The sequence below is a fragment of the Balaenoptera borealis genome (assembly GCF_965194805.1).
Source record: "Balaenoptera borealis genome assembly, chromosome: 5".
NCBI lineage: Eukaryota > Metazoa > Chordata > Mammalia > Artiodactyla > Balaenopteridae > Balaenoptera > Balaenoptera borealis.
In genome coordinates, this window is record NC_138862.1 from 68,993,568 (window position 1) to 69,020,284 (window position 26,717).

Sequence of the window (26,717 nt, forward strand, 5' to 3'; positions counted from 1 at the left end):
GCGGAACAGACTAAAGAAAAAAGAATGAAAAGAAATGAAGACAGCCTAAGAGACCTCTGGGACAACATTAAATGCAACAACATTTGCATTATAGGGATCCCAGAAGGAGAAAAAAGAGAGAAAAGGACCAGAGAAAATATTTGAAGAGGTTATAGTCAAAAACTTCCCTAACATGGGAAAGGAAATAGCCACCTAAGTCCAGGAAGCGCAGAGAGTCCCATACAAGATAAACCCAAGGAGAAACACGCTGAGACACATAGTAATCAAATTGGCAAAAATTAAAGACAAAGAAAAATTATTGAAAGCAGCAAGGGAAAAATGACAAATAACATACAAGGGAACTCCCATAAGGTTAACAGCTGATTTCTCAGCAGAAACTCTACAAGCCAGAAGGGAGTGGCATGATATACTTAAAGTGATGAAAGGGAAGAACCTACAACCAAGATTACTCTACCCAGCAAGGATCTCATTCAGATTCGATGGAGAAATCAAAAGCTTTACAGACAAGCAAAAGCTAAGAGAATTCAGCACCACAAAACCAGCTCTACAACAAATGCTAAAGGAACTTCTCTAAGTGGGAAACACAAGAGAAGAAAAGGACCTACAAAAACAAACCCAAAACAATTAAGAAAATGGTCATAGGAACATACATATCGATAATTACCTTGAATGTGAATGGATTAAATGCTCCAACCAAAAGACACAGGCTCACTGAATGGATACAAAAACAAGACCCATATATATGCTGTCTACAAGAGACCCATTTCAGACCTAGGGACACATACAAAATGAAAGTGACAGGATGGAAAAAGATATTCCGTGCAAATGGAACTCACAAGAAAGCTGGAGTAGAAATACTCATATCCGATAAAACAGACTTTAAAATAAAGAATGTTACAAGAGACAAGGAAGGACACTACATAATGATCAAGGGATCAATCCAAGAAGAAGATATAACTATTATAAATATATATGCACCCAACATAGGAGCACCTCAATACATAAGACAACTGCTAACAGCTATAAAAGAGGAAATCGACAGTAACACAATAATAGTGGGGGACTTTAACACGTCACTTACACCAATGGACAGATCATCCAAACAGAAAGTTAATAAGGAAACACAAGCTTTAAATGACACAATAGACCAGATAGATTTAATTGATATTTATAAGACATTCCATCCAAAAACAGCAGATTACACTTTCTTCTCAAGTGCCCACGGAACATTCTCCAGGATAGATCATCTTGGGTCACAAAGCAAGCCTCAGTAAATCTAAGAAAACTGAAATCATATCAAGCATCTTTTCTGACCACAACGCTATGAGATTAGAAATCAATTACAGGGAAAAAAAACGTAAAAAACACAAACACATGGAGGCTAACAATACGTTACTAAATAACCAAGAGACCACTGAAGAAATCAAAGAGAAAATCAAAAAATACCTAGAGACAAATGACAATCAAAACATGATGATCCAAAACCTATGGGATGCAGCAAAAGCAGTTCTAAGAGGGAAGTTTATAGCAATACAAGCCTACCTCAGGAAACAACAAACATCCCAAATAAACAATCTAATCTAACCTTACACCTAAAGGAACTAGAGAAAGAAGAACAAACAAAACCCAAAGTTAGTAGAAGGAAAGAAATCATAAAGATCAGAGCAGAAATAAATGAAATAGAAACAAAGAAAACAATAGCAAAGATCAATAAAACTAAAAGCTGGTTCTTTGAGAAGATAAACTAAATTGATAAACCATTAGCCAGACTCATCAAGAAAAAGAGGGAGAAGACTCAGATCAATAAAATTAGAAATGAAAAAGGAGAAGTTACAACAGACACTGCAGAAATACAAAGCATCCTAAGAGACTACTACAAGCAACTCTATGCCAATAAAATGGACAACCTGGAAGAAATGGACAAATTCTTAGAAAGGTATAACCTTCCAAGACTGAACCAGGAAGAAACAGAAAATATGAACAGACCAATCACAAGTAATGAAATTGAAACTGTGATTAAAAATCTTCCAACAAGCAAAAGTCCAGGACCAGATGGCTTCACAGGTGAATTCTATCAAACATTTAGAGAAGAGCTAATACCCATCCTTCTCAAACTCTTCCAAAAAATTGCAGAGGAAGGAACACTCCCAAACTCATTCTATGAGGTGACCATCACCCTGATACCAAAACCAGACAAAGATACTACAAAAAAAGAAAACTACAGACCAATATCACTGATGAACATAGATGCAAAAATCCTCAACAAAATACTAGCAAACAGAATCCAACAACATATTAAAAGGATCATACACCATGATCAAGTGGGATTTACCCCAGGGATGCCAAGGATTCTTCAATATATGCAAATCAATCAATGTGGTACACCATATTAACAAATTGAAGAATAAAAACCATATGATCATTTCAATAGATTCAGAAAAAGCTTTTGACAAAATTCAACACAATTTTAAAAAAAACTCTCCAGAAGGTGGGCACAGAGGGGACCTACCTCAACATAATAAAGGCCATACACGACAAACCCACAGCAAACATCATTCTCAATGGTGAAAAACTGAAAGCATTTCCTCTAAGATCAGGAACAAGAAAAGGATGTCCACTCTCACCACTATTATTCAACATAGTTTTGGAAGCCCTAACCACTGTAATCAGAGAATAAAAAGAAATAAAAGGAATACAAATTGGAAAAGAAGTAGTAAAACTGTCACAGTTTGCAGATGACATGATACTATACATAGAGAATCCTAAAGATGCTGTCAGAAAACTACTAGAGCTAATCAATGAATTTGGTAAAGTTGCAGGATACAAAATTAATGCACAGAAATCTCTTGCATTTCTATACACTAATGATGAAAAATCTGAAAGAGAAATTTTGGAAACACTCCCATTTACCATTGCAACAAAAAGAATAAAATACCTAGGAATAAACCTACCTAGGGAGACAAAAGACCTGTATGCAGAAAACTATAAGACACTGATGAAAGAAATTAAAGATGATACCAACAGATGGAGAGATATACCATGTTCTTGGATTAGAAGAATCAATATTGTGAAAATGATTATACTACCCAAAGCAATCTACAGATTCAATGCAATCCCTATCAAATTACCAATGGCATTATTTTTTTTTTTTTTAAAGAACTAGAACAAAAAAATCTTAAAATTTGTATGGAGACACAAAACACCCCGAATAGCCAAAGTGGTCTTGAGGGAAAAAAACAGAGCTGGAGGAATCAGACTCCCTGACCTCAGACTATACTATAAAGCTACAGTAATCAAGACAATATGGTACTGGCACGAAAACAGAAATATAGATCAATGGAACAGGATAGAAAGCCCAGAGATAAACCCATGCACCTATGGTCAACTAATCTATGACAAAGGAGGCAAGGATATACAATGAAGAAAAGACAGTCTCTTCAATAAGTGGTGCTGGGAAAACTGGACAGCTACATGTAAGAGAATGAAATTAGAACACTCCCTAACACCATACACAAAAATAAACTCAAAATGGATTAAAGACCTAAATGTAAGACTGGACACTATAAAACTCTTAGAGGAAAACATAGGAAGAACACTCTTTGACATAAATCACAGCAAGATCCTTTTTGACCCACCTCCTAGAGAAATGGAAATAAAAACAAAAATAAACAAATGGGACCTAATGAAACTTAAAAGCTTTTGCACAGCAAAGGAAACTACAAACAAGACAAAAAGACAACCCTCAGAATGGGAGAAAATATTTGCAAACGAATCAACGGACAAAGGATTAATCTCCAAAATATATAAACAGCTCATGCAGCTCAATATTAAAAAAACAAACAACCCAATCCAAAAATGGGCAGAAGACCTAAATAGACATTTCTCCAAAGAAGACATACAGATGGCCAAGAAGCACATGAAAAGCTGCTCAACATCACTAATTATTAGAGAAATGCAAATCAAAACTACAATGAGGTATCACCTCACACAAGTTAGAATGGGCATCATCAGAAAATCTACAAACATCAAATGCTGGAGAGGGTGTGGAGAAAAGGGAACCCTCCTGCACTGCTGGTGGGAATGTAAATTGATACAGCCACTATGGAGAACAGGATGGAGGTTCCTTAAAAAACTAAAAATAGAACTACCATATGACCCAGCAATTCTACTACTGGGCATATACCCAGAGAAAACCATAATTCAAAAAGATACATGCACCCCAATGTTCATTGCAGCACTATTTACAATAGCCAGGACATGGAAGCAACCTAAATGCCCATCGACAGATGAATGGATAAAGAAGATGTGGTGCATATATACAGTGGAATATTACTCAGCCATAAAAAGGCACGGAATTGGATCATTTGCAGAGATGTGGATGGATCTAGAGACTATCATACAGAGTAAAGTAAGTCAGAAAGCGAAAAACAAATATTGTATATTCACGCATATATGTGGAGCTTAGAAAAATGGTACAGATGAACCGGTTTGCAGGGCAGAAATTGTGACACAGATGTAGAGAACAAACGTATGGACACCAAAGGGGGAAAGTGGTGGTGGGGGGGTGGTGGTGGTGTGATGAATTGGGAGATTGGGATTGACATATATACACTGATGTGTATAAAATGGATAACTAATAAGAACCTGCTGTATAAAAAAATAAAATTCAAAAATTCAAAAAAAATAAATAAATAAAAATTGTTTTGGCTATTTGGGGCCTTTTGAGTCTGGGCTCAGTCAAATTATTCCTTAGATATGCATCTTTACTATATAGGGCCATCATCCAAAGCACAACATGCATCCTATTTTTCCATACTGAATTGCCTTCTGTGCACACCATGGGAGCAACAGGCAGTAGCTGTCGTAACTGGTAGCTTGATTCTTGAACTGGAATGGCAGGCAACATTCCCTTTCCACAATCCCAGTAATCGAATACTACCTATCTGCCAGCTGTCAAGGCATTCATAGGCCCGAGATTGGTAATCAAAGTGTAGACAAAAGACATATCCTGAGGGGGCACACAGAATGCCAGACCTATTATTAAACTCTTAGGACATGGTCAAGCTAGGGGTCAGTGATGAATTGGGAGATTGGGATTGACATGTATACACTGATGTGTGTAAAATGGATGACTAATAAGAACCTGCTGTATAAAAAAAATAAATAAAATTCAAAAGTCAAAAAAAAAATTGTATCGTAATTTAAGGATCCATTTTCAGGCCATTTTGGTCTTAGGCCCAAAGCCATGCAGTGTTACCAAAAAATAGCATGTTTTTCTTTTCCATGGATTCATAACTGAAATCTCCCCAGTTTTGGAGAATGCAGCCTAGAAGGCTGCAAGAGGGAACTGAATTAACATTGCCGATTTTGAAGGTGTTTTACTGCCAGGCGCTCACAGCAACAAAATCTTTCTGCCAGTCCTTGATATGGTCACCAAGAAGCTCAATCCCCAATAGCCAGTTCTTAATAAGTAAGACAACCCAACATAGACATGGACAAACAAGACCAAGACAAAACCAAACCAAAACAAAACCGGGAGTCCCAAGCCTTTAATCCAGGTACAGGGTCCCTCAGCAGCTGTAACCTTTTACCTCATCTGCCACAATCCCGCCAGGTGGGCCTCCAGCCCATGATCTGGTCAGGCTTGCACAGGTATGTTTCTTTAAGAAGGTTTCTCATCTAAAAGACATCTTCCAAACCGTTTCTTCACTGCAAAACGAAACTAAGCGCCAGAGGTCAGCGGCACCTCCCCGGGGAAATCCGGGGCGGGGTAGGGTGTGGGAGAGGTGGCCCCTGGAACAAACGGCCCAGGCAGCTACTTGGACTTGTCTACAGGCTCTCAATACTGGCAAGGGGCTGATGAACCATGGGCAAAACTCCGTTTGGACTTACCTTCTGGCTGGCTCACCAAACCTGTTAGGGAACCAGGTTCATGCTCCCCGAAGCACAGCAAGCCAAAACGCTGAGACGCCAAGGTTTGCAGCAAACAGAGGGTTTATTTGCAAGGCAGCTAAGAGAGGAGACGGGAGAACACACCTCAAATCCACCTCCCCAAGGCAAGGGCCTCGGGGTATTTATATAGGATAACCAATAAAGAAGCAGGGCGGTTTGAGGACTGGGGAGTGTAGGGAAAGTGATTGGAAAAAGGTGCAAAAATCCTTGTTCTGCGCAAGCGTAACTAAGCTACAGGCCTCTGCTCGGTTAAAAGGTCACTTGCGCATGCCTAGTTGAAGGGTTGGTGGTTAAGAGTCTTAACCAGCTCAGCTTGAACCAGAAGCAGCTGACTCTAAGTTTCTGGAAAACAACTCAGGCCAATATGTTATTGTTTAGGCTACGTGCAGATTGGAGGACAAGCAAGTCTTTTGTAGCAACAATTAAAATGACCTTGATTAGTGAAGGCAGGTTACAGGTGAAATGGAATTGACTAACAATTACCCACGGTTTCACTCCAGCCTGAAAAGATCTTTGAGTTAAACTTTAGCTCTATGCAATTACATCCTTCACCACGCACATTTGAATTCCTAATGATGTCTATTCTCTTTGGGGCAGGAGGCCTGTCTAGGACCAGGACTACCACATTTGTGGCCATTGTTGCAATGAACCCCAGTGAAGTGTCTTTCAACGGTTCCTTCATTTTCACTTGTGTTCAATTTAATTTGACCAAGCCCCTCTGGTTTTATTTCCTGAACCCAAATATAACCCTGCATTTGATGGGTGCAGCAGCTGGGAATTGCTGAAAAGTGTCCCCTGGCTTCCTACCACCTTTCCCTTCCTCTCAGGTGAGGAGGAGTCCTGGACACACGTGAACTTACTTCCCTGCGTGGGCTTACCAGACAGGCCCGCTTTAATCTCATCTGTTAATTACCAGCTGTGTGGACTTAAGCAAGTAACTCAGCCTCTCTGTTTCTTCATCAGTGAAATGCAGTGGCCAGGACGATTAAATGAAGTCATATTTGTAGGGTGCTTATCCCATGCTCTGGCACACAGAGTGCCTAATAAATGGTAGCCCTTGTTCTTAGCTATCCAGGTCAAGTCAGTTCACCTCCTGCCTACATCTCCCCCACTGCCACCTACTTGGGTCCTTTCGATGATCTGTGTTCCCCCTTGTATTTTCAATTTTCATTCCCTTAGCAAAGAAACATGTTTGGCTCACCTGTTTTAAAACATCCTCCCCTTGACCCTGGATCTTTTCTGGTTCCATCCTCCATCCCTTGTCCCCTTCACCCCTGGCCCCTCTCCTCATCTCTCCATCCCTCAGCCTCCTGCACCCTGGCATGTCAAAGGTCACCAGTCCAAGGTCACCAGCGTTCTCCCACCTGCTGCTACAACGACTGCAGTCTTCAGCTGACATTCTCGCCACAGCAGTGCGCTGTGCCCACTCAGGGGCGCTCTCCACCCTCTGAGGCTCCCTCTGCAGTGCCTCTCCTGTGCTGGGTACACTGTTCTTCCAGCTGGAGCCAGGCCCACGGCCCAAGATGCAAATCAGACCAGGACACGTTACCAGTGAAAGTGTTTAATAGTTAAATTAGTTAAATAGACTTTTCAATTTCCATGGGAAATCATAATTGTATTCATTTTTGCAAGAGCAGGGATAAAAAGTGTGCACACCCCTTGGAGGGAATGAAGAGCTAGCACTACACGTTGTCACCAGTCACTGCCGGGATGGAGAGGATGGGTCCCCACAAGGCCAGGGAGGCCATGACCAACAGGGGAAACACAGGAGAAACTCAGCACACACATTACTCAGGTTGGGAGCAAAATGAAAACCCAGCACCACTGGCGGGCCATATGGAGGGGTCAGGGACTTGAATACAACACCATGGAGAGAGCCAGCCCCTCGTGACAGATGCAAGAGGCGTGATGCAGAATTCAGAGGCTGGAGCAGCAAAAGCACAGAGAGACTAAGGCTGCCAGTTTTAGGTCCATAAGCTTTGCTTCTCAGAGCTGTGTTCAAACTGGGGTGGGAGACAGTGTGTGGAAAGGGGAGGGTGGTGCTAGTGTCCAGTGAGAGGTGCTGCAGGTGGGCATCAAAGTAACATTTCACAGCTGGCATATAGCTGCCTCCTCACCTCCTTCCAGCCCATGTTGGAGGAGAGAATAATGCTGCCCTGAGAAGCAACAAGAAGATCTGGGCACAGGACCAAAGGATTCTGTTTGAATATGTCTCTGTAATAGTATATCATTTCCCAAATGCCTCCCTCATAGGGTATAAAAAATAGAGCTTTTTCTTGGTATATTTGACTGCTCCCTCCCCCCAAAACAAAAATCAGACAAAACGAGATTTCTGCTAGCTTTGCCCCATGGACTCTGAAGCTGGCCTCTACTCTTTCCTCTGTCTGGTTTGCAGGTGGAGAGCAAAGCCACCGCCCTTTCCTTGCCTGAGGGCTGCACATTACATCCCCAAGTCTGAGGGATCATCTCCCGAGAGAGCCACCTGCACCTTGGCCAACAGAGGAGCCGGGCAGGTGAGGTTTCCTCACACTCCCAACGCCAGCTGAGCTCTCACAGTTGCAGGAGCTGCCTCTCTGCAGGCAGCAAACACTGACATCTCAGGGAGTGGAAGGCTGGAGGGTGGCCGAACTGTCCACCGCAGGTTGAGGCTGCTTCCCTTGATTCCAACTTGGCCTGAGATGGGAAAGAAGCTTTTGTTTTCTTTTCATTTTGTTTGCATTTTACTTAGGGGAAGTGTGTGTGTGTGTGTGTGTGTGTGTGTATGTGTGTGAGTGTGAGAGAGAGAGAGGTGGGGTAATGTGTGCATGCATCTTCCTACCTATGGTACCCCGAAAGGACATGCTCACTGTTCTGGTTGGACCTGGGGAAATCTTAAGTGAGGGAAACAGGTGTCCTGAATGAGACCAGTTCCGCAGCATAAACACACACACACACACTGCAGTACATTGACATACGTACAGTACAAATGAGCACAAATGCCCTGCTGTGCACAGCTGTTTTCTAATATAGAGAATTTACAAAATATAGAATTTGGTATATTTGTTAGATCTCCAAGGTTTTCAATAATACAAAGTAAAAAATACAAAAAGACAAGTTGGGGTCCCCGCCCTCCCTCCCCAGTGGCATCCTGCTTTGCCTGTGGGTTTCTTACACGCATACAACTAGCATAGTCTAAAGAAGGGCACAGAAACGTGTTTTGTTTTGTTTAATAAATATTTTCTTTTTCTCAGAACCACCACTCCTTGCTCCGAGGCCTCTGGCCTCCCCCTCGCAGTTCTGCCCCCTCCAGGGGGCACCGGCTGTGTGTGTGGGTGTGGGAGGAGCCCGCGAGGAAGGCCTCGGTCCCTCCAAAGCCAGCACTCCTGCCCGGGGCCCCCTCCGCCACGGAGCAGGGCCGCAGCCTCGCTCTGAAGTTTAAAGGCTCACATAGAAAAGCAGCCCCAGGGCCCGGGGCCAGGTGGCGCCGCCTCTTGCCCGCCGAGGCCGTGCTCCCGCGGCCCCGCACACGGGGCTGCCGCGCCCAGGCCCCTCCAGCGGCGCCTCTCCGCCCGCGCACGCGCCGCAGCACCCGTTAGAAAACGAGATTCCGATCGAGTCTGGCGGCGTCTACTACAGGGGGAGACATCTTTGGTCAGCTTGGTGCTCGCAGGACGCTGGCACCCCGGGGCCTGGGACGGAGACCGTCCGCCCGCCAAGGCAGAAGCTGCTTCTGGAGTCAAAGTGGAAAATCTCAGGGCGGCCTCGTGGGCTGGAGCGAGGCTTCCGCCGTTTCTCTGGAGGCCAGGCTGCCTGGCGTCCGCGGCGGCTGCTAACTGGGCGGGGGCCCTCCGTTGAGGAAGTATGTCATCATCTCGCCTTTGCCCTTGACCTTGACCACACCCCGGCACTCCAGCTGGTACGTGTTGGCGGCCAGCACCTGGTACATGTCTGTGGTGACCTAGGAGGCAAACGAGGAGAGAGGACAGGCCATCCATGACCTGAGCCCTGACTGCCTCCGACTCGGAAGGGTGGGCGGCGTGCCCCTGCGGGGCAGCTCGTCCGGCGAAGGGCCTCAGAAACCGGAAGGATGGCAGCGCCCACCCCTGCTGCGTGGCGTGGCGAGCACCTCACGCCTGCGGCCCGCAAACTGCCTGTCACCGTCCACAGTGGGAGAAACGCAGACGCTGAGGGGAGGCGCTCAGGAGCTCACAGCCGTCTGACTCCCCACAATCAGTGCCCAAGGGTTTACCAAAGTCTCACTCCTGAGTGATCAGAAAGTTCTAGAAACCGGTTTTTCACCACAGACAGTTGGAGAACCACTGCTGATCTCATTTTATCCTTCTGTGAGGTAAGAACTATGACCTCAGGCTCAGAAAATCTAAGTCACTTGCCCGATATTACGTAGCTAATAAATGCTAGAGCCCGGATTCACTTCAGATGGTGCTGCCTGTCTCTGCTTTGGCTTTTGGAACAAAGAGGGGGAACTCACAGGTGGTTTCAGTAATGACACAGCACTACTGCAGGGCGAAGGGCCAGAGCAGGGGGCACAGGAGGAGCAGGACAACTAATGCCTCACCACAAGGTGATCCAAGAGCCATTTCCGAGCATAGCCAGCACCCGCCCCCCGCCAGCGCCCCCATCACACGCCTGCTGTGGGACCAGGGAGGAGGGGGCAGCATATTCCGTGAAAGGTAAGCCCCACGCAAAGGCGAGGTGCTGGGTTGTCGTGCGGTTACTGACTGAGCCCCTCACACCTGTCTGTGGGCGGGGTTGGAGGCTCTGTAAACACTCATCCTGTCTCCCCATCTCCCTTCAGGACCCCCACTCCCATCCTGCTGTCCCTTCCCCCGCCCCCCGCTTTGGCACAGGGATGGAGGTGAGAGAAGGCCATCTGGCCAGGGCCCTCAGGCAGCACCCACAGGCCAGCCAGGGCTGTGCTGGGGTCAGCCCCTTTGTTCAGAGGCCCCCCAGGGGAGAGAAGTTAGGGGCCAGTTAAGCAGCGTCAGTGTGAGCAAGGACCTTAACAATGGCCCAGTCTGCACTTGGGAAAACCAAGGCCGGGGAGGCTAAATGACCAGACACAGCCTCACAGGGACCCGGGGGTGCCAGACTAGAGCCCAGTCCAGGGCCTCTCTGTGTCAGATTGGAGCAGAAAGAATCAAGGAAGGCCTGAGAAAAACAAAGAAAAGCAGCTGAAGAGCGGCAGGCCTGGGAATCACAAGCACCAGCCGCAAAGGATGAAGAGAGGAGAAAGTCTCCAGGTCTCGGGCCAGGCACCTTGGCTGTTGAGGCTGGTGGGAGCACCATCCCGGGACCAGTGGTCTCGTCTGGTTCTCAGAGCGAGGCCCTGAGTGCCGTGGGCTCCATTTGGCAAGACCCTGCTCGTTGCGGCCGCCTCGTGTCCGCTCTGCATGCCTGGCTTGGCATCTGCAGCTGGCTGCCCTCATTCCCCCCCATTCCTTCTGTGGCCAGTAAGAGGGCTTTGCACAGGGTAGAAGATCTGTCCAAGGTACTGACGGACCAAAACACAATTGTGTTCTCCAAGCTTCCAAGATACCAGCGCCAACTGCCCCATCACCCTCAAATTTGGCTGCAGAAATTCTGACTGGGAACAGTGGGCGGCCTGCTGGAAGACCACTTAGCATCACACAGAGGTCCCCACGTGGGCACTCCTGCACTCACCTGGATGCGGTCGGGCACGCCGGTGCTGTCCATGCGGCTGGCCACGTTCACTGTATTGCCCCAGATGTCGTACTGAGGTTTGCGGGCCCCAATCACCCCAGCCACTACGGGGCCGATATTGAGCCCTGGAGGGGACAGAAGTCAGAATGCTCATCAGGGTTCAGACTGACGCTTGCCCTGCCCGCCCTCACTACCGTTCCTCCCTCGACACTCGGCAGATTCTCCGCCTGACTCTTGGCCTGAAGACACCCAGGGTCCTCCCGCCCTGAGGCTGTGCCTAACCCCACAGCTGCCACTGCTCTGCTCCTATTGCATGCTTGCTAACTTGAGACGACAGGAACCCATTCACATAGCCACTGCTCCTGTGTCCTCGCCACCCAGGCAACGTTCAGCTCCTGCAAATCCACCGCTAGACTGCCCTCTTCAAAGTTTCCAGTTAACCTCTTGCGTTGTCTGATTGCCTTTCCTTAATTCCCCCTCTCTCGGTGGCATTTAAGTTTTCACCTTCAATTCACACTCAATATACCAGACTCGCCATTTTCTTCTTCCTTGCTCCTCTGTTTGTTTCAGGGGTGCCACCATTCTCGTTCTTAGAACCTACCTCCTAACCCACCTCCCTGCCCCCAGAGTCTCCTCTCTCCAGGTAATCCTCCCTCAGGCCTCTGAGCCGGGGCGGTGATGCCGCAGCACCGTCCACATGGGCTCTCCCTCTCCATCTCTCTCCTACACTTCTGCTCCGGTCTGTCCGCCTTCCCAGTCCCGCCCAAGACAACACTGGGCAACCCTGCCCCTGAGCCTCTGCCGTGCTGGTCTCCACCTCAAGTGTCCTTTCTCCTTCTCTCCTGGCGAAGTCCTTCCTGGACACATCTGCCTCAACCGGCATTCGCTAGACATGTCCTGCCCCATCTCCAAGCCCCAGGGTGCTCCCTCCTATTACATAAACTGTCTCTCACACTGGGCCTTATTAAGCCTCACTGTTGCTTAACTATTTCTTGTGTGTGAGCGGCAGGACCACAAACACAGCAGAAGCTCCCACATAACACCCCTTGGTCACTCACTAAGTCAGAAATGTCATCAGTTTTCAAAACTGTTCCCTCCACGACCCTCCTCTTTGGTCCCATCAAACCACATGTAGCTTATTACCTCACGTGCTATTCCCAGGCTGGACTGTCGCCCTCACTGGCCAAAAGCCACGCTCCCCAGGGAAGACGTTCCTGAGTCTGTAGGATGGGATCTGCCACACAAGGCTCCCAACTGCCTGCCCAGCTACTTATCTGCCTGCCACTCAGTCCCCAGTCCTGGTCCAATGAAGGAGCTGGGGCAGCTCACAGAAATAAGTACACACTGGGAGAGAAGTGCAGATCAATGCGGGTGAGGGAGATGGGGTGAAAGGAAAATAAGAATGGCAACATCACAGGAAACCAAGAGTGACATTAACACAGAAGCACAGGCTGCCCGTCAGTTAAAGCAGGCCCCCAGCTGGCTCTGGTCTGGCTTTCCAGCAGCCGATGCAAAATGAAAACCTGGTCCAGTCCATAGGCATGTGTCCACAGGCCCACACGGCCAGCTCCTCAGGGAAAGCCCAGTTCCCAACACTTGGGCCAGAACGAAAGGTCTCCTGAGGACATTCATGATCACAATATTGACTTTTAGGAATCCAATATTTCAGTCTAATGTGCTAATTTTTAGAATTGAAATACCAGTATTTTTGTTGGTGAATCTCTGTTCCTTTTTTAAAAAATTTGAAATCTGAATAATTTTTGGCCTGAGATATTTCTTGGAGGGGGGGTCGATCATACATTAAAATTTTGACAAGAACAAAGGCCTGCTCTTTTGGAAAGCATTCTTTACCTCCACCATCCTCAGAAGGAGGAGAGAGCAATGCTCGACAAAGCAGTTTCTTCTGAAAACGGAACTCTTACTCTGAAAGCCTGGGCATCCTTGGCAAGATACGTGCTAAAAAAACAAACTGCTGAGACACCTTGAACCTTATCAAGCAACACAGTCAGAGCTGTGATTCTGAGATCATTTTGTGGATATAGTAGGGGAGCGAACAGGCAAGTGTGCTGATGTACGCGGGTTTACCCTGCGCTATTCTTTCAGCTCTTCTGTAGAGTTGAAACGTGTCAGAATAAAAGGTTGGGGTAATAAAACAACAAAATTGAATACCAAAAGGTGTACGGCACAGGGAATATAGCCACTATTTTATAATAACTTTAAATGGAGTATAATCTATAAAAATATTGAATCACTATGTTGTACACCCGCAACTAATATAATACTGTAAATCAACTATACTTCAATTAAGAAATAAAATAATAAAATTAATACAAAAAATGAAAAAAATTATATAGGGTTTTGGTTCGAAGATTTTCTGAACAAGTAGAGTATGGCTCTGCCTGTTTTGAAACTGACCCAGGGCCTCTGCTCAGAGCTCCCCACTCTCTCCCGCAGCGGCCCTGCCTCCAGGACACCACAGCATCTACGAAGCTCCTCAAAGCCACCCAGCGAGGGCCAAGGCATTTGACAAAGAAGGGATCCAGGGAAGATACGTGGACTTATCTCCACATCCTCACCGTTTCTTTCCCCAGTTTGCGTAGACCAGAAGAGCTTTCACAGCACCTAGAAGATCTTGCTCACGTGCGCACAGAAACCACTTGGAGCTCAGCGATAACCTCTCTCTGAGTTCCTGCCTCTCCCACCGGGGGCCCCTCTGCCCTTGGCACACAGCAGCCCCCTACAAAGCCTTTCTGGCAGGCACAGTGAGTGGGAGAGGCGGGAACTCAGAAACAGGGTGTCCAGTGCTTACCACCATGCAGAGGAGGCACCTCCAGGCCCTGGGAGAACTCTGCTGTGTGATGGGGCCTACCCCCACCCCTCGGGCAGCGACACACTGCAGTGTTAGCCTCTGCTTGGATCGGGTCATGGTGGCGGCATGGGGGATGGTGGGTGGGAGTCCCAACAAGCCCTCGGGACTCCGGGCCGGGCTCACCAATCTTCATCTGGAAGTTGTTGAAGGAGTGCTCGTTGATGTACTTCATTTGGTCCATCAGCTTCATGGCGAAGTCAGCCAGAGCTTTGATGTGGGTCTTGCCCACCTTGTCATAGGTGGAGTCATTGAGGCCCGAGGCGGCCATGTAGGTGCTGCCGATGGTCTTGATCTTTTCCAGCTGCCTGAACCGATCCTCACTGATGATCTGGACAGACGGAGGACAAGCTGGGTCACCCCCAAGTTGGGCACCGAGGTCTGCAGGGAAGTGTAGCAGCAGGGCCCCCTCGTGTCTCCCCAGTTCACAGAGGGGGGCCCATTTCCGTCACCAACTCAGTGCAAAGCCCTGGTGCTCCCCAACAGTCAGGCCTTCTCCAGCACTTACCCTGTGGCTGTCTGGTGGCTGTGGGCTACGAGCCCAGCCCCATACAAGAGCCCCTGGGGCCAGGTCACTAGTCAGCTCTGGGGCTCTGTCCCCCGACAGGGATTGGCAGCCATTTTCCCCTTTGCTGGCTCAGGTCTCCATCCCTCCCAGGGAGACCTCCTCACCATTGTCCAGCAGGACGCTCTTCTCCTGTCTCCAGGACCTGCCGGAAGCCTGTCCACACCCATTGCAGCCAACTCCAGTTACCCCACCGCCCGGGAGTCTCGGGGCCTGCTTCTGACACTGCCTGGTCCCAGCTCCATGCCCCAGCCCCTGTATTCCCGCTGGGCTCGTCCCTCTCACACTCACTACGCGGTGAGCGCCCAGCCCCGAGACTGCTCTACTGGTCACAGTATCCCCAGGGCCTGGCACACACTGGGTGCTCAACAAGGGAGTAATAAACAAAGAAGAAAATGTCTTTGTTTCTGCCTCTGCTGTTCAGGGCTTTGCATCTTTGTCCTGCCTCCTCCTTTAGCCTGGGAACTCCTCCTCCCTTGGACTCTCTCAAATGCTGAGTCCCAGCCTGGAGCCCCATCCAGCCCTAGATGGCATGAGAGGAATGGCGGGTGACGGGGGTGGGTCAGCCAGGCGGGGCCGCGATGGGGCAGCCAACGTGCACAGACTGCAAATTCAAACAGCTGGGCTGAAACCCCAGCTCTGCCGCTTGCAGGCAGTGACCCAAGGCAGGACGTTTAACGTGCGGGGGCCTCGTCCTCCCCATCGTGACGTGGTGATGGGGTGGAAATGTATGCAGATGCCTGTGACAGTGCCTGGGACACAGTCAGAGCGCCTGACGCCTCTGCTCACATCTGGTGATGGGAGAGGGGGCGTCGGGGCCCGGCCGCACCTCGTCAAAGTCGGCGATGATCTCGTTGAGCAGCCGCAGGCACTCGACGCCCTCATTGTTGGCCTCCAGCTCCACGTAGAACTCGGAGAAGTTGGCGATGGAGGCGAACATGACGGCCACGCACTCACACGACTGATAGTAGAGCTCATCGTTGCGCCGCTCGCGGGCCAGGAAGTGCGCGGCTACATCCTTGGGCAGGATGTTGTGCAGCAGCCGCCGGTTGTAGGCCTGCAGCTCCTCCATCTCCTCCTTCTCCTCGGTGGCCTGGGACAGAGGGCTCGGTCAGGGGGAGGGCAAGCATCGTGCTGCTTAGAAAAAGGCAGTGCAATCCGCCCACGTGCCAACGCAGGCCCAAGATTTCAGCAAGTGCTGACTTTGCATCCTCGCTGCTGTCTCTACTTCCTGGTTTTCTATAAAGAGCATCTCTTACTTTGACCAACAGAAAAGAGAGATCTGTAGGTAGCTAACTCTTCCCGCCTGCCTCTTGGAAAGCGACGCCTATGAGGGCATTGATCCTGAAGGAGGGAACCCTGAGTGGACACAGGTCCCGGAGGAGAGGCCGGAAGGATCCTGTCTGCCCCAGATGAGGAGAAGGCAGGAGGGTAAAGGGATGGTCCAAAACCACATGCAAATGGCCCTCCAGCCACCCAAAGGCTCCTCGACTTTCCATTTTCCCCTTCATATCGGGAAATGCGATCAGAAAGACAGTTTGAGAAAAATCACTTTAGCAGACTGACCACAGAGAAAATGGCTCGAAGCGCTGCCCGTTCTCCCTGGTTCCCTGAGAGCTGACTCACCCCAGGGTTAGATGCAACCCGCAGGGCCAGGAGGTGCAGGTACCCCGAGGTTGCCACCTGGGCGGGACAAGGACATCACTGATGACTTTGGTTCTCCCCTAGCTTGGGTCCTGGGTCTGGGACAAGCTCACTCTCCAGGATAAAGGGACAGTGCAGAGCCCTCGGGTCAAGAGGCCAACAGCAGCCCACAGGCTGAAGCACAGAGGTAGTCCTGCACCTCGGCATGTGAGGAGCCAGCTGACCAGAGTGTTCAAGGAACGCGGGGGTACAGACTGGAGTCTGCTGGCTTCCTCCCCTCAATGGCAAACAAAATGACCCCCTGAACTGGGGGTGACCGTGTTGGTAAGGCAGGCAGGCAGGTAGGCAAAGGATCACTGGCAGGGCTGTTTAAAAGATCTAGCCAGCCTGCCTGGGCCTTCCCTAACTACACATGGAGGCCTTTCTGTTCACTGCAACTAGAACATCCAAAAGGGCCAGGACTATTTCTCAGGGCCCCGGCCCTCCCGGTAGGCGCTGGCTGCCTCCAGGGAAGGAGCTGGCACACCCACCAAGCCTGCAGGACTGGGTCCAGCAGGGAAGGAGCTGGCACGCCCACCAAGGCTGCAGGACTGGGTCCAGCAGGGAAGGAGAAAGCTCAGGGACCCTGAGGCTCAGGGTCTAAGCCTTGCCTCGGAGATGAGAGGACCCACTTCATTCCTGGAGCCACTGGAAACGTGGCCACAAGGATGGGGATCACACCCGAGGAAGCTCCTGGACCCTCAGATGCCTGGGGGCGGTCCAGCGGGCATGTGCTGTCTTCCTGCCAGGTGACCTCTGCTCCTATGAGGTGGGACAGTTTGACCACCCCCCTCCCCATAAATAAGTGGCACCTGCTCCTGCTCGGGAACAGGTGTGCCAGAGGGAGAAGGCTGGAGTGGGAATCCCTGTACTTCTCGCCTGCTATCCCGTGGAGGAGCCCCAGCTGGTCCATCTGCCTCTGAAAATGCACCAGACTGCCCCAACTCCTGCTCCTACTGCCCGCTGAGACCACATGCCTGGGGACCCTGGAGCACGTCAGCTCCTCTGATCAGCCTGCAGGTGGCAGAAATGTGACACGTGCCTTCCCAGAGAGCCTCTGCCCAACGTGGCAGGCAGGGTGGCTGTGGAGGCTGTGGGTGGGGACTCAGAGAGCAGAGACGCGGCTGGGAATGCATGCCAAGCGCAGAGGCCCTGGCCAGGTATGCCTGCCACATCTGGGGAACTCTGCCCAAGACATGCTGGCAGCTGCCAGCATAGCCAGCTGCTTCTAGGGCTGGGCTCTGCCCAGGCAGGATAGCTTAGGGGGTCCACAGACGCTTGCTGGTCCTAGTAAGTTCCAAGCTGTGGGAGGGGACACGAATGGGCTCTCCTGAGAGCTGAGGCCGAGTGGAGGGGGCCTTGCAGGTTAGGGTGTGTTCCTCGTGCAGGTGCTTCAGGGAAGCTAAGAACCCCAGGCTCCCCACCTCCCCGTCAGCACCGCACCCACCCATCACGACCACAGACCCAACAGCTAAATGGGCTGCTGCATGAGACTGGTCGTGGGGAATGGACCATCACTCACCCATCCCAAGGACCTGCTTTCAGGTTATTGTTTATCCCTCCCCAAAGCCCTGGAGCACAAGGGGAGATGGAGGGAGGTGGACGCATCATGAGCCTGTCAGAGAGCTTGAGTGGAGAGAGGCTGACGCACCTAGCAGGTAAAGACACGCTCACCTCACCCCACCCCCTGCAGACACACACACAGTGTGCATGGCCTTCTTAATTGTTTTCAAAATGGGAAGTGGTCAGCCACTTCCCTTCCAATTTTCCCTTCCTTCCCGCCCTTGTGCAGAGCCCTTGGTGCCTGAAGAAGGAAGTGATCAGAGGAAGGGGTGCCACATGTGGTATGTTCAGTGTGCAAGGAAGCAGGGCAGTGAGGGGGAGAGGGCATGGTAGGGCAGAGAAGGGGGCTGGGGTGGTTGGGAGGTCGGTTCCATCGAGCAAATGAGTAAATATATGAAAGGAATGGAAGGGGAGGTTCTCACTGCCAGAGATGATATCTGCATGCATGGAAGGGAGAAAGCTAGAAAGAAGCCTGAGGTGTTGCATTGGCAATGGGTGTGCTGCTATAAACTCATGGTTTTAAATATCAACAGACAGATATTGGAGCAGTATCCATCTATATGTATGTGTGTATGTGTATGTTTGTTTCTATGTTCCTACGTACCTACATACATTTCCTAGCTTTGTCCACAGAGAGGACCTAGAACAGTGAGTGCCCTGATCTGGGTTTCTAAATACCATTCTCCACTAAAAAGAATTGGGGCACTTTGAAGGGAAAGTACATGATGAGCCCCAGACATCATCTTGTGCCAGAAAGTAAGAAGATGCTCAAAGAACGATGGACCCAACTGAAGACACACCGACCAAAGCCAGGACAATTAAAGCATTAAAATAAATAATGAGAGGAGCAGAGTAAACCCCATTGAATTCGATAGGAATCTATGAGTCTATGCTGATGTAGATAAATGAATGACCAAGTAAATGAGAGGGGGAGAAGGAGAGCTCTGCCTTACAGGAGAATGCCGATTAACAAATGCAGAAGGAATGACAGACATAGGTCATCGCTACCTGGCAGGCAGGAGTCAGCAGTGGATGCTGAGGCTGGTGGGTGAGGTTTGCTGGAGATCAGAATATTGGCCTAATACCAGAGTATCTTTCCACAAAATGCTAATTGAGTACAAAGGGGAAGATGGGGACCTGACAGTGGAGAAGTCTGGCGGACGCCCACTTGAGTGGGTGATCAAGGTAAATGTCACCAGGGGTGGGACAGGCCAACATAGAGGAGTCCCCAGGCTGATGCTCTGAGAAGTGCACAGTGTCATTTCCATGGTTTTCCTCCAAGAAGGCATAGCCTGAGTCTGGACATGGGAAACATCAAGGGCTCTAGACTGAGGGTCACAGAATAAGGACCTCTTTAAGACTGGCAAACATGAGAGGAAAAGAAAGACAGGAGACATGACAGCTAAATGCATAGGGTACACCAGATGGGATCCAGGGCCAGAACTGGGACAGTTGACACAACGTGAACAGCTCTGTGGGTGGGATGGTATTGTGGGTGGATAGTGTTGATTTCCTGACTGGAAGTTCGCACGGGGATAACGCAGAGAGTGTCCCTGCTTTTCGGAGGTAGACACCAGAGAATTTAGGGGGGTGATGGGGCATTGTTTCAGAAGAGAGAGAGAGAGGGTGACGGAGCAAATGTAGACAAATGGCTGGGGAATCTGATGAAGGGACTCGTGGAGTTCTTTATACTGTTCTTTTAACTATTCTGTAAGCTTAAAATTATTTTTTAAAACTTCCTCCCATAAAAGAAGATAAAAATGGGGGTGGTGGTGCATGGGTGTGGGGTAGGAAGTCAGGGAGGAAAGATGAAGAGTGGAAATAACCTGTTTCTGCAGCCACATGTGGAGAGGAGCACTAACAATACAAGTGCCTGACATCGACTGGGTCTCCAAACCTCCCCAAACCCTCAGCGCAGCTGGGGTCGGCGGGGGGATGGATGGGGGCGGGCTGCAGCTGGGGACGCAGGAGGCAACGGGAGTGCTTTGGGCAGATGTTGGGGCCTCAGACCAAGGGGACTGGAGGAAGTCTTGTCCACAACACACCCCTTTTTCCCTGGCTGTTTTGGTTCGGGGAGGTTCACCCTGGCTGAAAGCTGGAAGGCTTCAGCTCTCTGGGAGAGACAGGCACCCCGCCTCATGGCTCCTCCAGGTCTTCCGGGGCTACGAGAAAGCTGCTGTTGCCTGGGCACCGGGGCTCCAGGCTACTCTGCTCAGCAGGCAGGCGGCCTCGGTTTGACCCTGTGCCCTCAGGAGCTGGACAAGGCCCCGGGGTGCGGGTCAAGGGGCAGCTGGTCACAAAGATGCGGAGTGGCAGGCTCACCCTCCCTGGCCTCCGCCCCTTTCTCGGGGCCTTTGGAACACAACAGGGTCACCCAACAGCAACCACCTTGGGAGGGGCTCCCTGGGCGCTCCTGGGGAAGGCGGGGGGTGTGAGCAGAGGAGTGGAGGGGCATTGGCCCTGGACCCCACAAAGCCTGGTCAGCCCCCAGGAGAGAGCTGGGGACCTCCTGGGAGCTTCCCCAAGAAGAGAGGCGTGAGCAAGTCGGGAGGAGGCTGAGAGGCTGCTCTCCGAGAAGAGAAGGTGCAGCCTCACACTGGGTACCCCCGAGGCCCCTCCCAACCCAGGGCATTCCGCATGGAAAACACGCTCCCTCAGCCTCAGGGCATCCCCACCGGAGACACCCAATAGCAGGGGCAGCCAGATGCCCGTCTTCACTCAGCATCCAGCGAAAATCCAGGGCCTCCTGCCCCGGCCCGAAGACTTTAATCTCAACGTTACTAGGAAGCGGAGGATGCAGGAGGCCTAAGCGAGTTGCAGATGAGCTGAAGAAGTGGTCTGCACACAGGGGCAAGGCCAGGGGAGGCGAAAAAGGCCGGGGTAAGTATGCCTTGCAAGCGGCTGGGCTGGAATAACAGGTCTGAGCCCCATCTTCACTCCCATCTAAGACCAGGTTTTCTCTTGGGGCTTCCCTGGTGGCGCAGTGGTTAAGAATACGCCTGCCAATGCAGGGGACACGGGTTCGAGCCCTGGTCCAGGAAGATCCCACATGCCGTGGAGCAACTAAGCCTGTGCACCACAACTACTGAGCCTGCGCTCTAGAGCCTGCGAGCCACAACTACTGAGCCCGCGTGCCGCAACTACTGAAGCCCACATGCCCAGAGCCCGTGCTCCGCAACAAGAGAAGCCACCGCAATGAGAAGCCCGCGCACCATAACAAAGAGTGGCCCCCGCTCGCCGCAACTAGAGAAAGCCCGCGCACAGCAACGGAGACCCAACACAGCCAAAAATAAATAAAATAAAATAAATTTATAAAAAAAAAAAAAGACAAGACCAGGCTTTCTCATGGGCCCTTGGGTGCCCTCTCCTGCACCTTTTGAGGTGGTCCAGCAGGTCGGAAGGGGCCACAGGGGCTGCTGCTGTAGCACCTGGAGTACCCTGTGCATGGCCCAGCAGCACCCCTCCTGCAGGTGGACACAATCAGGGCGCAGGGCACAGAGCCTGGAGGGCAGAGTGCTGGCTGGATTCCAGTCCCACCTGGGCACCCAGCACCCAGCACCTCTGCCCCTGCCTGGGCCACCTCTCATCAAGGCCAGGACACAGCCACCTGGCTGGACTTCCTGTCGACGATCTTTGATGCCCCTTCCAGCCATCTTCCCCTGGAGGGGTCTTCAAGCCCAGTTTAGGTCACATTGAGCCCTGCTCAGAAGCCTCTGGCACCAACTCCTGCACTAAGGCCTCCGCGGCCCCAGGACTGCACTCCCCCTACTTCTCTCCTCTCCTCCTGCCACTGTTTTCCCCCTGCCCTCCTGACTCCTTGCTGCCTCTGCCACAAACTGGGCCTGTCCATGCCTCCCCTCTGTCCCGGCATCTGGATGCCCACGGTCTTTGTGACTGAAGAGCCTCTCTCCCAGGCCCATCAGAGTCCCGGTACCAGGCACTGTCAAGGGTGGGTTTGTCTGGAGCGCCAGGGTTTTGCCTCTTGGCCTCAGAGAGCAGGGAGCAGACTCGCTGGGACGCGGGGCACCGGTCAGCTGGTGAGCAGGACACCTTGTCAGTGCAGAACCCAGGCCCAGCCCAGCCCAGCAGATGAACTGCTCACTCACAAAGTGCCATGAGGCCTGGGGGCCCCGCCCCACCCTTCCAACCCCACCTCCGACCCCCCCCCCAGCCCAGGGCCACCCACCTGCAGTTTCCAGAGGAAGTCGAGGCGGGCGGTGGACTCCACCTGCTGCGCGTGCAGGTACAGGGCCAGCACAAAGACCGAGATGATGATGGGCGTCACCACCTTCAGCGCCACCTTGGTCGCGTGCTCAGGGCTGCAGGCGGGAGGTAGATGTCCTGGCACTTCATGCCGGGCTCTGAGGCCCCTCAGGCCTTTTTTTCTACCTCCCACTCCAGCCCCCCTATCCTCACCCTCCTGCTCTAACTGCCTGAGGTGTGCCTCCTCCAGGAAGCCTTCTCGGTGGGCAGCCCCTGCTCAGCCTGCAGCTCAGCAGGCAGCACTCTTCTCCTGATGGCTCCCTCTCCCCCATCACTGGCGCGCTTCCCTCTGGTTACATCAGGGGATGAACGAGGCCCTTGTAAAAGGCAGCGTGTACATCTCAGGTCTTTCTCAGTTGACAAGACAGGGGTTGTAACAGGGGAACCAGGCAGGCCATACTGACCATCTCTGGGCAACCTTGGGCAAGTCCTCTTAACTTCTCTGAACCTTAGTTTCCTAATTTGTAAAATGGGATAACACCCATATTTCAAGATTGTGGTAAGAATTACAGACACTGTATGTAAACTCCTTGTACAGTGCCTGACAAACAGTAGAAAATCCAAAACTGGTAGCTATTATTATCTGACTATATTTCTGTTAACATTATTAATACTCTCAATAAAAACAGCTGTTCCTGACCCTGCTCCTGTCCCAGCAAAGAGCCCAAACCTTGAAGGCTGTGTAGACTCCCTGCCCAGGAGCAGCCCCGAGGCAGGGCCTAACCTACACACCCTGCAGGCCTCTCCGCTGCTCCTCTCCTCTGGGGGCAGAAGGGGCACCTGTTCTCGTGTGCCAGGATCTCATGCATGCCCCTGGGGAGAGCTTGAGGCCTGTGGAATGACCTGTGGATCCTGATGACCTTGGTCACTGAGTCTATAAATCATCTTGGGGTGGTAGAGAGATCATAAAAGAAGGGCACCTACCCAGTGAGGCCCCCTTAGTACCTAGGGAGGGGAGGGCCTCCTCCTTCATCACCCACCTTGCCACCAAGGCCCCCTCCCACCTGGGCACTGCTGCCTTCTCTGCTGGGCTGGTGGCCTGAGCTGGTGGCCCCTGGCTGCTCGGTGCCAAGGGCAGGCAGGGGTTGTATCAGGGAACTCGGAGAAACAGCTTCAACTCACCACTGGGAGGTCCCGTTGTTGTTGAAGTCTCTGTGAACAGGAGTTGGGGAGGGCTGTTCAGGGCTGCTCCCTGCATCAGTAGCCTCCAAGCCTGCTCTGCTGCCCCCCACCCCCTGCTGTGCCCCTCTACACCGAGCTCTGCTTCCCCGCACCTCCTACTTCTGCCTCCACCACTGCTGCTCCTTTGCCACCCCCCCGCCCCCAGCACCCCTCTTCCCAATCCAAGGTCACTTTCAGGATGGGAGGCTTGCAGAAAGGCCAGCCCCAATTAGCATCTGGTCACCATGACCACAAATCACCCAGCCCTTACCTGGGACCCTGGGGCCCTCCCAGCACATCCACCTGGGCAGAAGCCTGTGCCCTCTCCCACCCCAGCCAGTCGCTGCCACCCAGAGGAGAAACACTATACCTGCACTGTCCAGTATGGTAGCCACTAGCTACATGTGGCTACTGAGCTTAAATTGTGGCTAGTACAGGTTAAAATGTCCTGTAAGTGTAAAATAGATACTAGGTTTTGAAGAATTAGTGTGGAAAAATGTCAAGTATTCTATTAATAATTTTAAACTGACTATATATGAAAATAATATTCTGAATATATTGGTTAAATAAATACATTATTAAAATTAATTGCTTGTTTTGCCTTTTTAATATAGCTACTAGAAAATTTTAAATTACATCTGTGGCTTGCATGATTTATCTAGTGGACAGTGCTGCCCTAGAGCCACGCCAGGGTCTCCCAACACAGAAAGGACCTCCATTCTCTGTGGCTGCTTCAGCAGGAGGCGTGGAGGGGCTCTGGGGAGGGGCGGGGCAGGAGAGAAAGAGGAGGCAAAGTTCTCAGCTCCCGCCCTGATCCACAGGGAGAAGGGTCGACCTCCTCCCTCTCCTGTCCCCAAGGGGCTGCAGCCTGCCCCGCTCATGATGCTACAGCGTCTCCCTGTCATCTGCCCACAGCCCTGCACAGCTGTGGAGAAGTTCTTCCTTGCATCTGACTTAGATCCTTCACAACATCTTCATTTCCTCAGGCGACACTCTGCACAAGAAGGTAACATTTCTGACCCTGGAGTTATTGCCTATTTTATCCATGACTGTACCTTCACTGCCAAGCTCAGTGCCTGGAACAGGGTAGGCCCACAATAAATATTTTTCAGTGAATGGATAGATGGATGAATGGATCCCTTCCTCTAACTCAGAGAAAGTACAGTTCGCTGCATTTTCTCAGGGGACACAGACCTGTCACTCACGTGTTTTGCTCTTCCTGATGTATGTATGTGTGGGGGGGATGGTAATGGGAAGAAAAAGGTACTACATATCAGGCACTTTACATACATTTTACTACTATAGGTATTATTATTCCCATTTCACTGGGAAAAAATGATGAGATTCAGGAAAAATAGCCAAATGTGTGTCTGAGGCTGAGATTCAAACTCAATTTGACCCCAAATCAGAGCTCTTTCCCCTCACGGAGCTACCTCCCCTGGAAATCTGACATCTGTCACTATATGACCAGGCTGACTGCCAGCTAGATAGCCTGGGGCACAACCCCCATACTTGCCACCTCTGGGCTGTAGGATTTAATTGCTCACCATCACAGCCAGGAGCCTTTGAGCAGTGCACAAACTACCCAACCGTCCAGGGTGGCCCTGCCTACTTTGCTGAGTTGCTATGAGGATGAAAGGGATAAAGTATGTCCAACTGCCTGGCTCGAGGCAGGACAAGTGCCCACGAACAGCAAAGGCTGTTCCTTTGCTCGCACACACCTTGCTTTCCAGCTCTGTTGGACCTTGACCCCTCTGCGCCTGAGGTGCAAGGGCAGTTAGGTGAAAATAGGTCATCAAAGGCTGCCCTGGACAGATGAGGAACAATTCACTGAAGCCTGAGGTCAGGACTGAGTAGGAGACCGGAGGCAGAGGGACAGGGGACCTAGTAGCCCTGAGGCCACCCTCACCACTGGGGGAGGGATGGAGGGAAAGAAGCAAGACACTGTGTTGCTTTGCCCCGGTGGTCAGAGCTGGGAGCAACAGAACACTCCCCTGGCAAGCCCCCTGCGGCCCAGGAACCCAGCCTCCCGCTCTTCCTGCCTCTCTGCAATGCCCCAGACCCCGTGCAGAGCGCGAGGCGGGTGCCACCTACATGGCATTGGCTGTGACCAGTAGGTCGGCATTGTCAAAGAGCGTGACACCGGGCACCTCAACGACAAGCACGTAGATGAGCTCGATGGCCAGCATGAGCACCAGCTTCCCGATGCAGCTGATCTGCAGGAACACGGAGCAGGCCAGCAGGCTGAGCAGCACGCTATAGGTGAAGTACTGTGGAGAGAGGGCAGCGGCTTCAGCGCCCGGGTCCCGCCCTCCCCCGGCCCCGCCCCCGGCCCCGCCCCCTAGCATCCCTCCAGTCTGAGCTGGCCTCAGGTGAAACCGGGGGTCTGGGGATGTTTCTGCTGATGCAGACTTGTACTGTGGTGTGAGTGGCTCTGGGTAGGAACCAGGAGGTGGGGCTCCAGGCTGAGGAGGACCACTACCAGCAGTGTGGCCCAATGGTTAGAGCAGGGATCCAGGCTCAGGCAGACTTGAGTTTCAGCCCTGATTCATTATGGACTGTTTGTGTGACTTAAGCCATTTATTCAACCTCTCTAAGCCTCAGTTTCCCCATATGCAAAACCTTCTATCTCATGGGCTTACTGTGATGATTACACAATATGAAGCCCCTGGCACAGTGCGTGGTGCCCTCCATTACTGTGAGAGCGCAGGCTTCAGCCCCTGATCTGCAACATAACAGGTGGTGGCAACATCTGAACTGACCTTATTTGGTGGCCAAACTGACCTACTGATGTGATGCGAATTATCACCTTTATCCTGCTTCCTGTGACTATTCATACATTTTGCTGCAGAAATATTTCTGTGTTTCATTATCAGGTGCTGCCCATACTGCACTGGGGTGTGAGGTAACCTTTTAAAACCTGAAAAATTCCCAAGTCTAAGACGTATCTGACCCAAAAGGTTTCAGATGAGGGATTGTGCTCTTCCCTGTACTGTGGGGAAA

At 51.0% G+C, this 26,717-nt stretch overlaps 1 protein-coding gene across 2 annotated transcripts in view; it reads right to left on the reverse strand.

Annotated features, from left to right (window-relative positions):
• Window positions 1-7,497: 7,497 nt before the first annotated feature.
• The window catches only part of ADCY5 (adenylate cyclase 5), a 156,361-nt gene continuing 137,141 nt past the window's right edge, over window positions 7,498-26,717 (reverse strand). For both annotated transcript variants that reach the window (XM_082394854.1, XM_082394853.1), the window contains 7 exons: window positions 25,809-25,984; window positions 23,676-23,705; window positions 22,477-22,609; window positions 15,874-16,137; window positions 14,606-14,810; window positions 11,614-11,738; window positions 7,498-9,889 (listed from right to left, as the gene is read on the reverse strand). In XM_082394854.1, coding sequence (XP_082250980.1) covers window positions 9,761-9,889; window positions 11,614-11,738; window positions 14,606-14,810; window positions 15,874-16,137; window positions 22,477-22,609; window positions 23,676-23,705; window positions 25,809-25,984 — 1,062 coding nt within the window. In that variant the 3' untranslated portion in view covers window positions 7,498-9,760. The remainder of the gene's footprint in view (window positions 9,890-11,613; window positions 11,739-14,605; window positions 14,811-15,873; window positions 16,138-22,476; window positions 22,610-23,675; window positions 23,706-25,808; window positions 25,985-26,717) is intronic.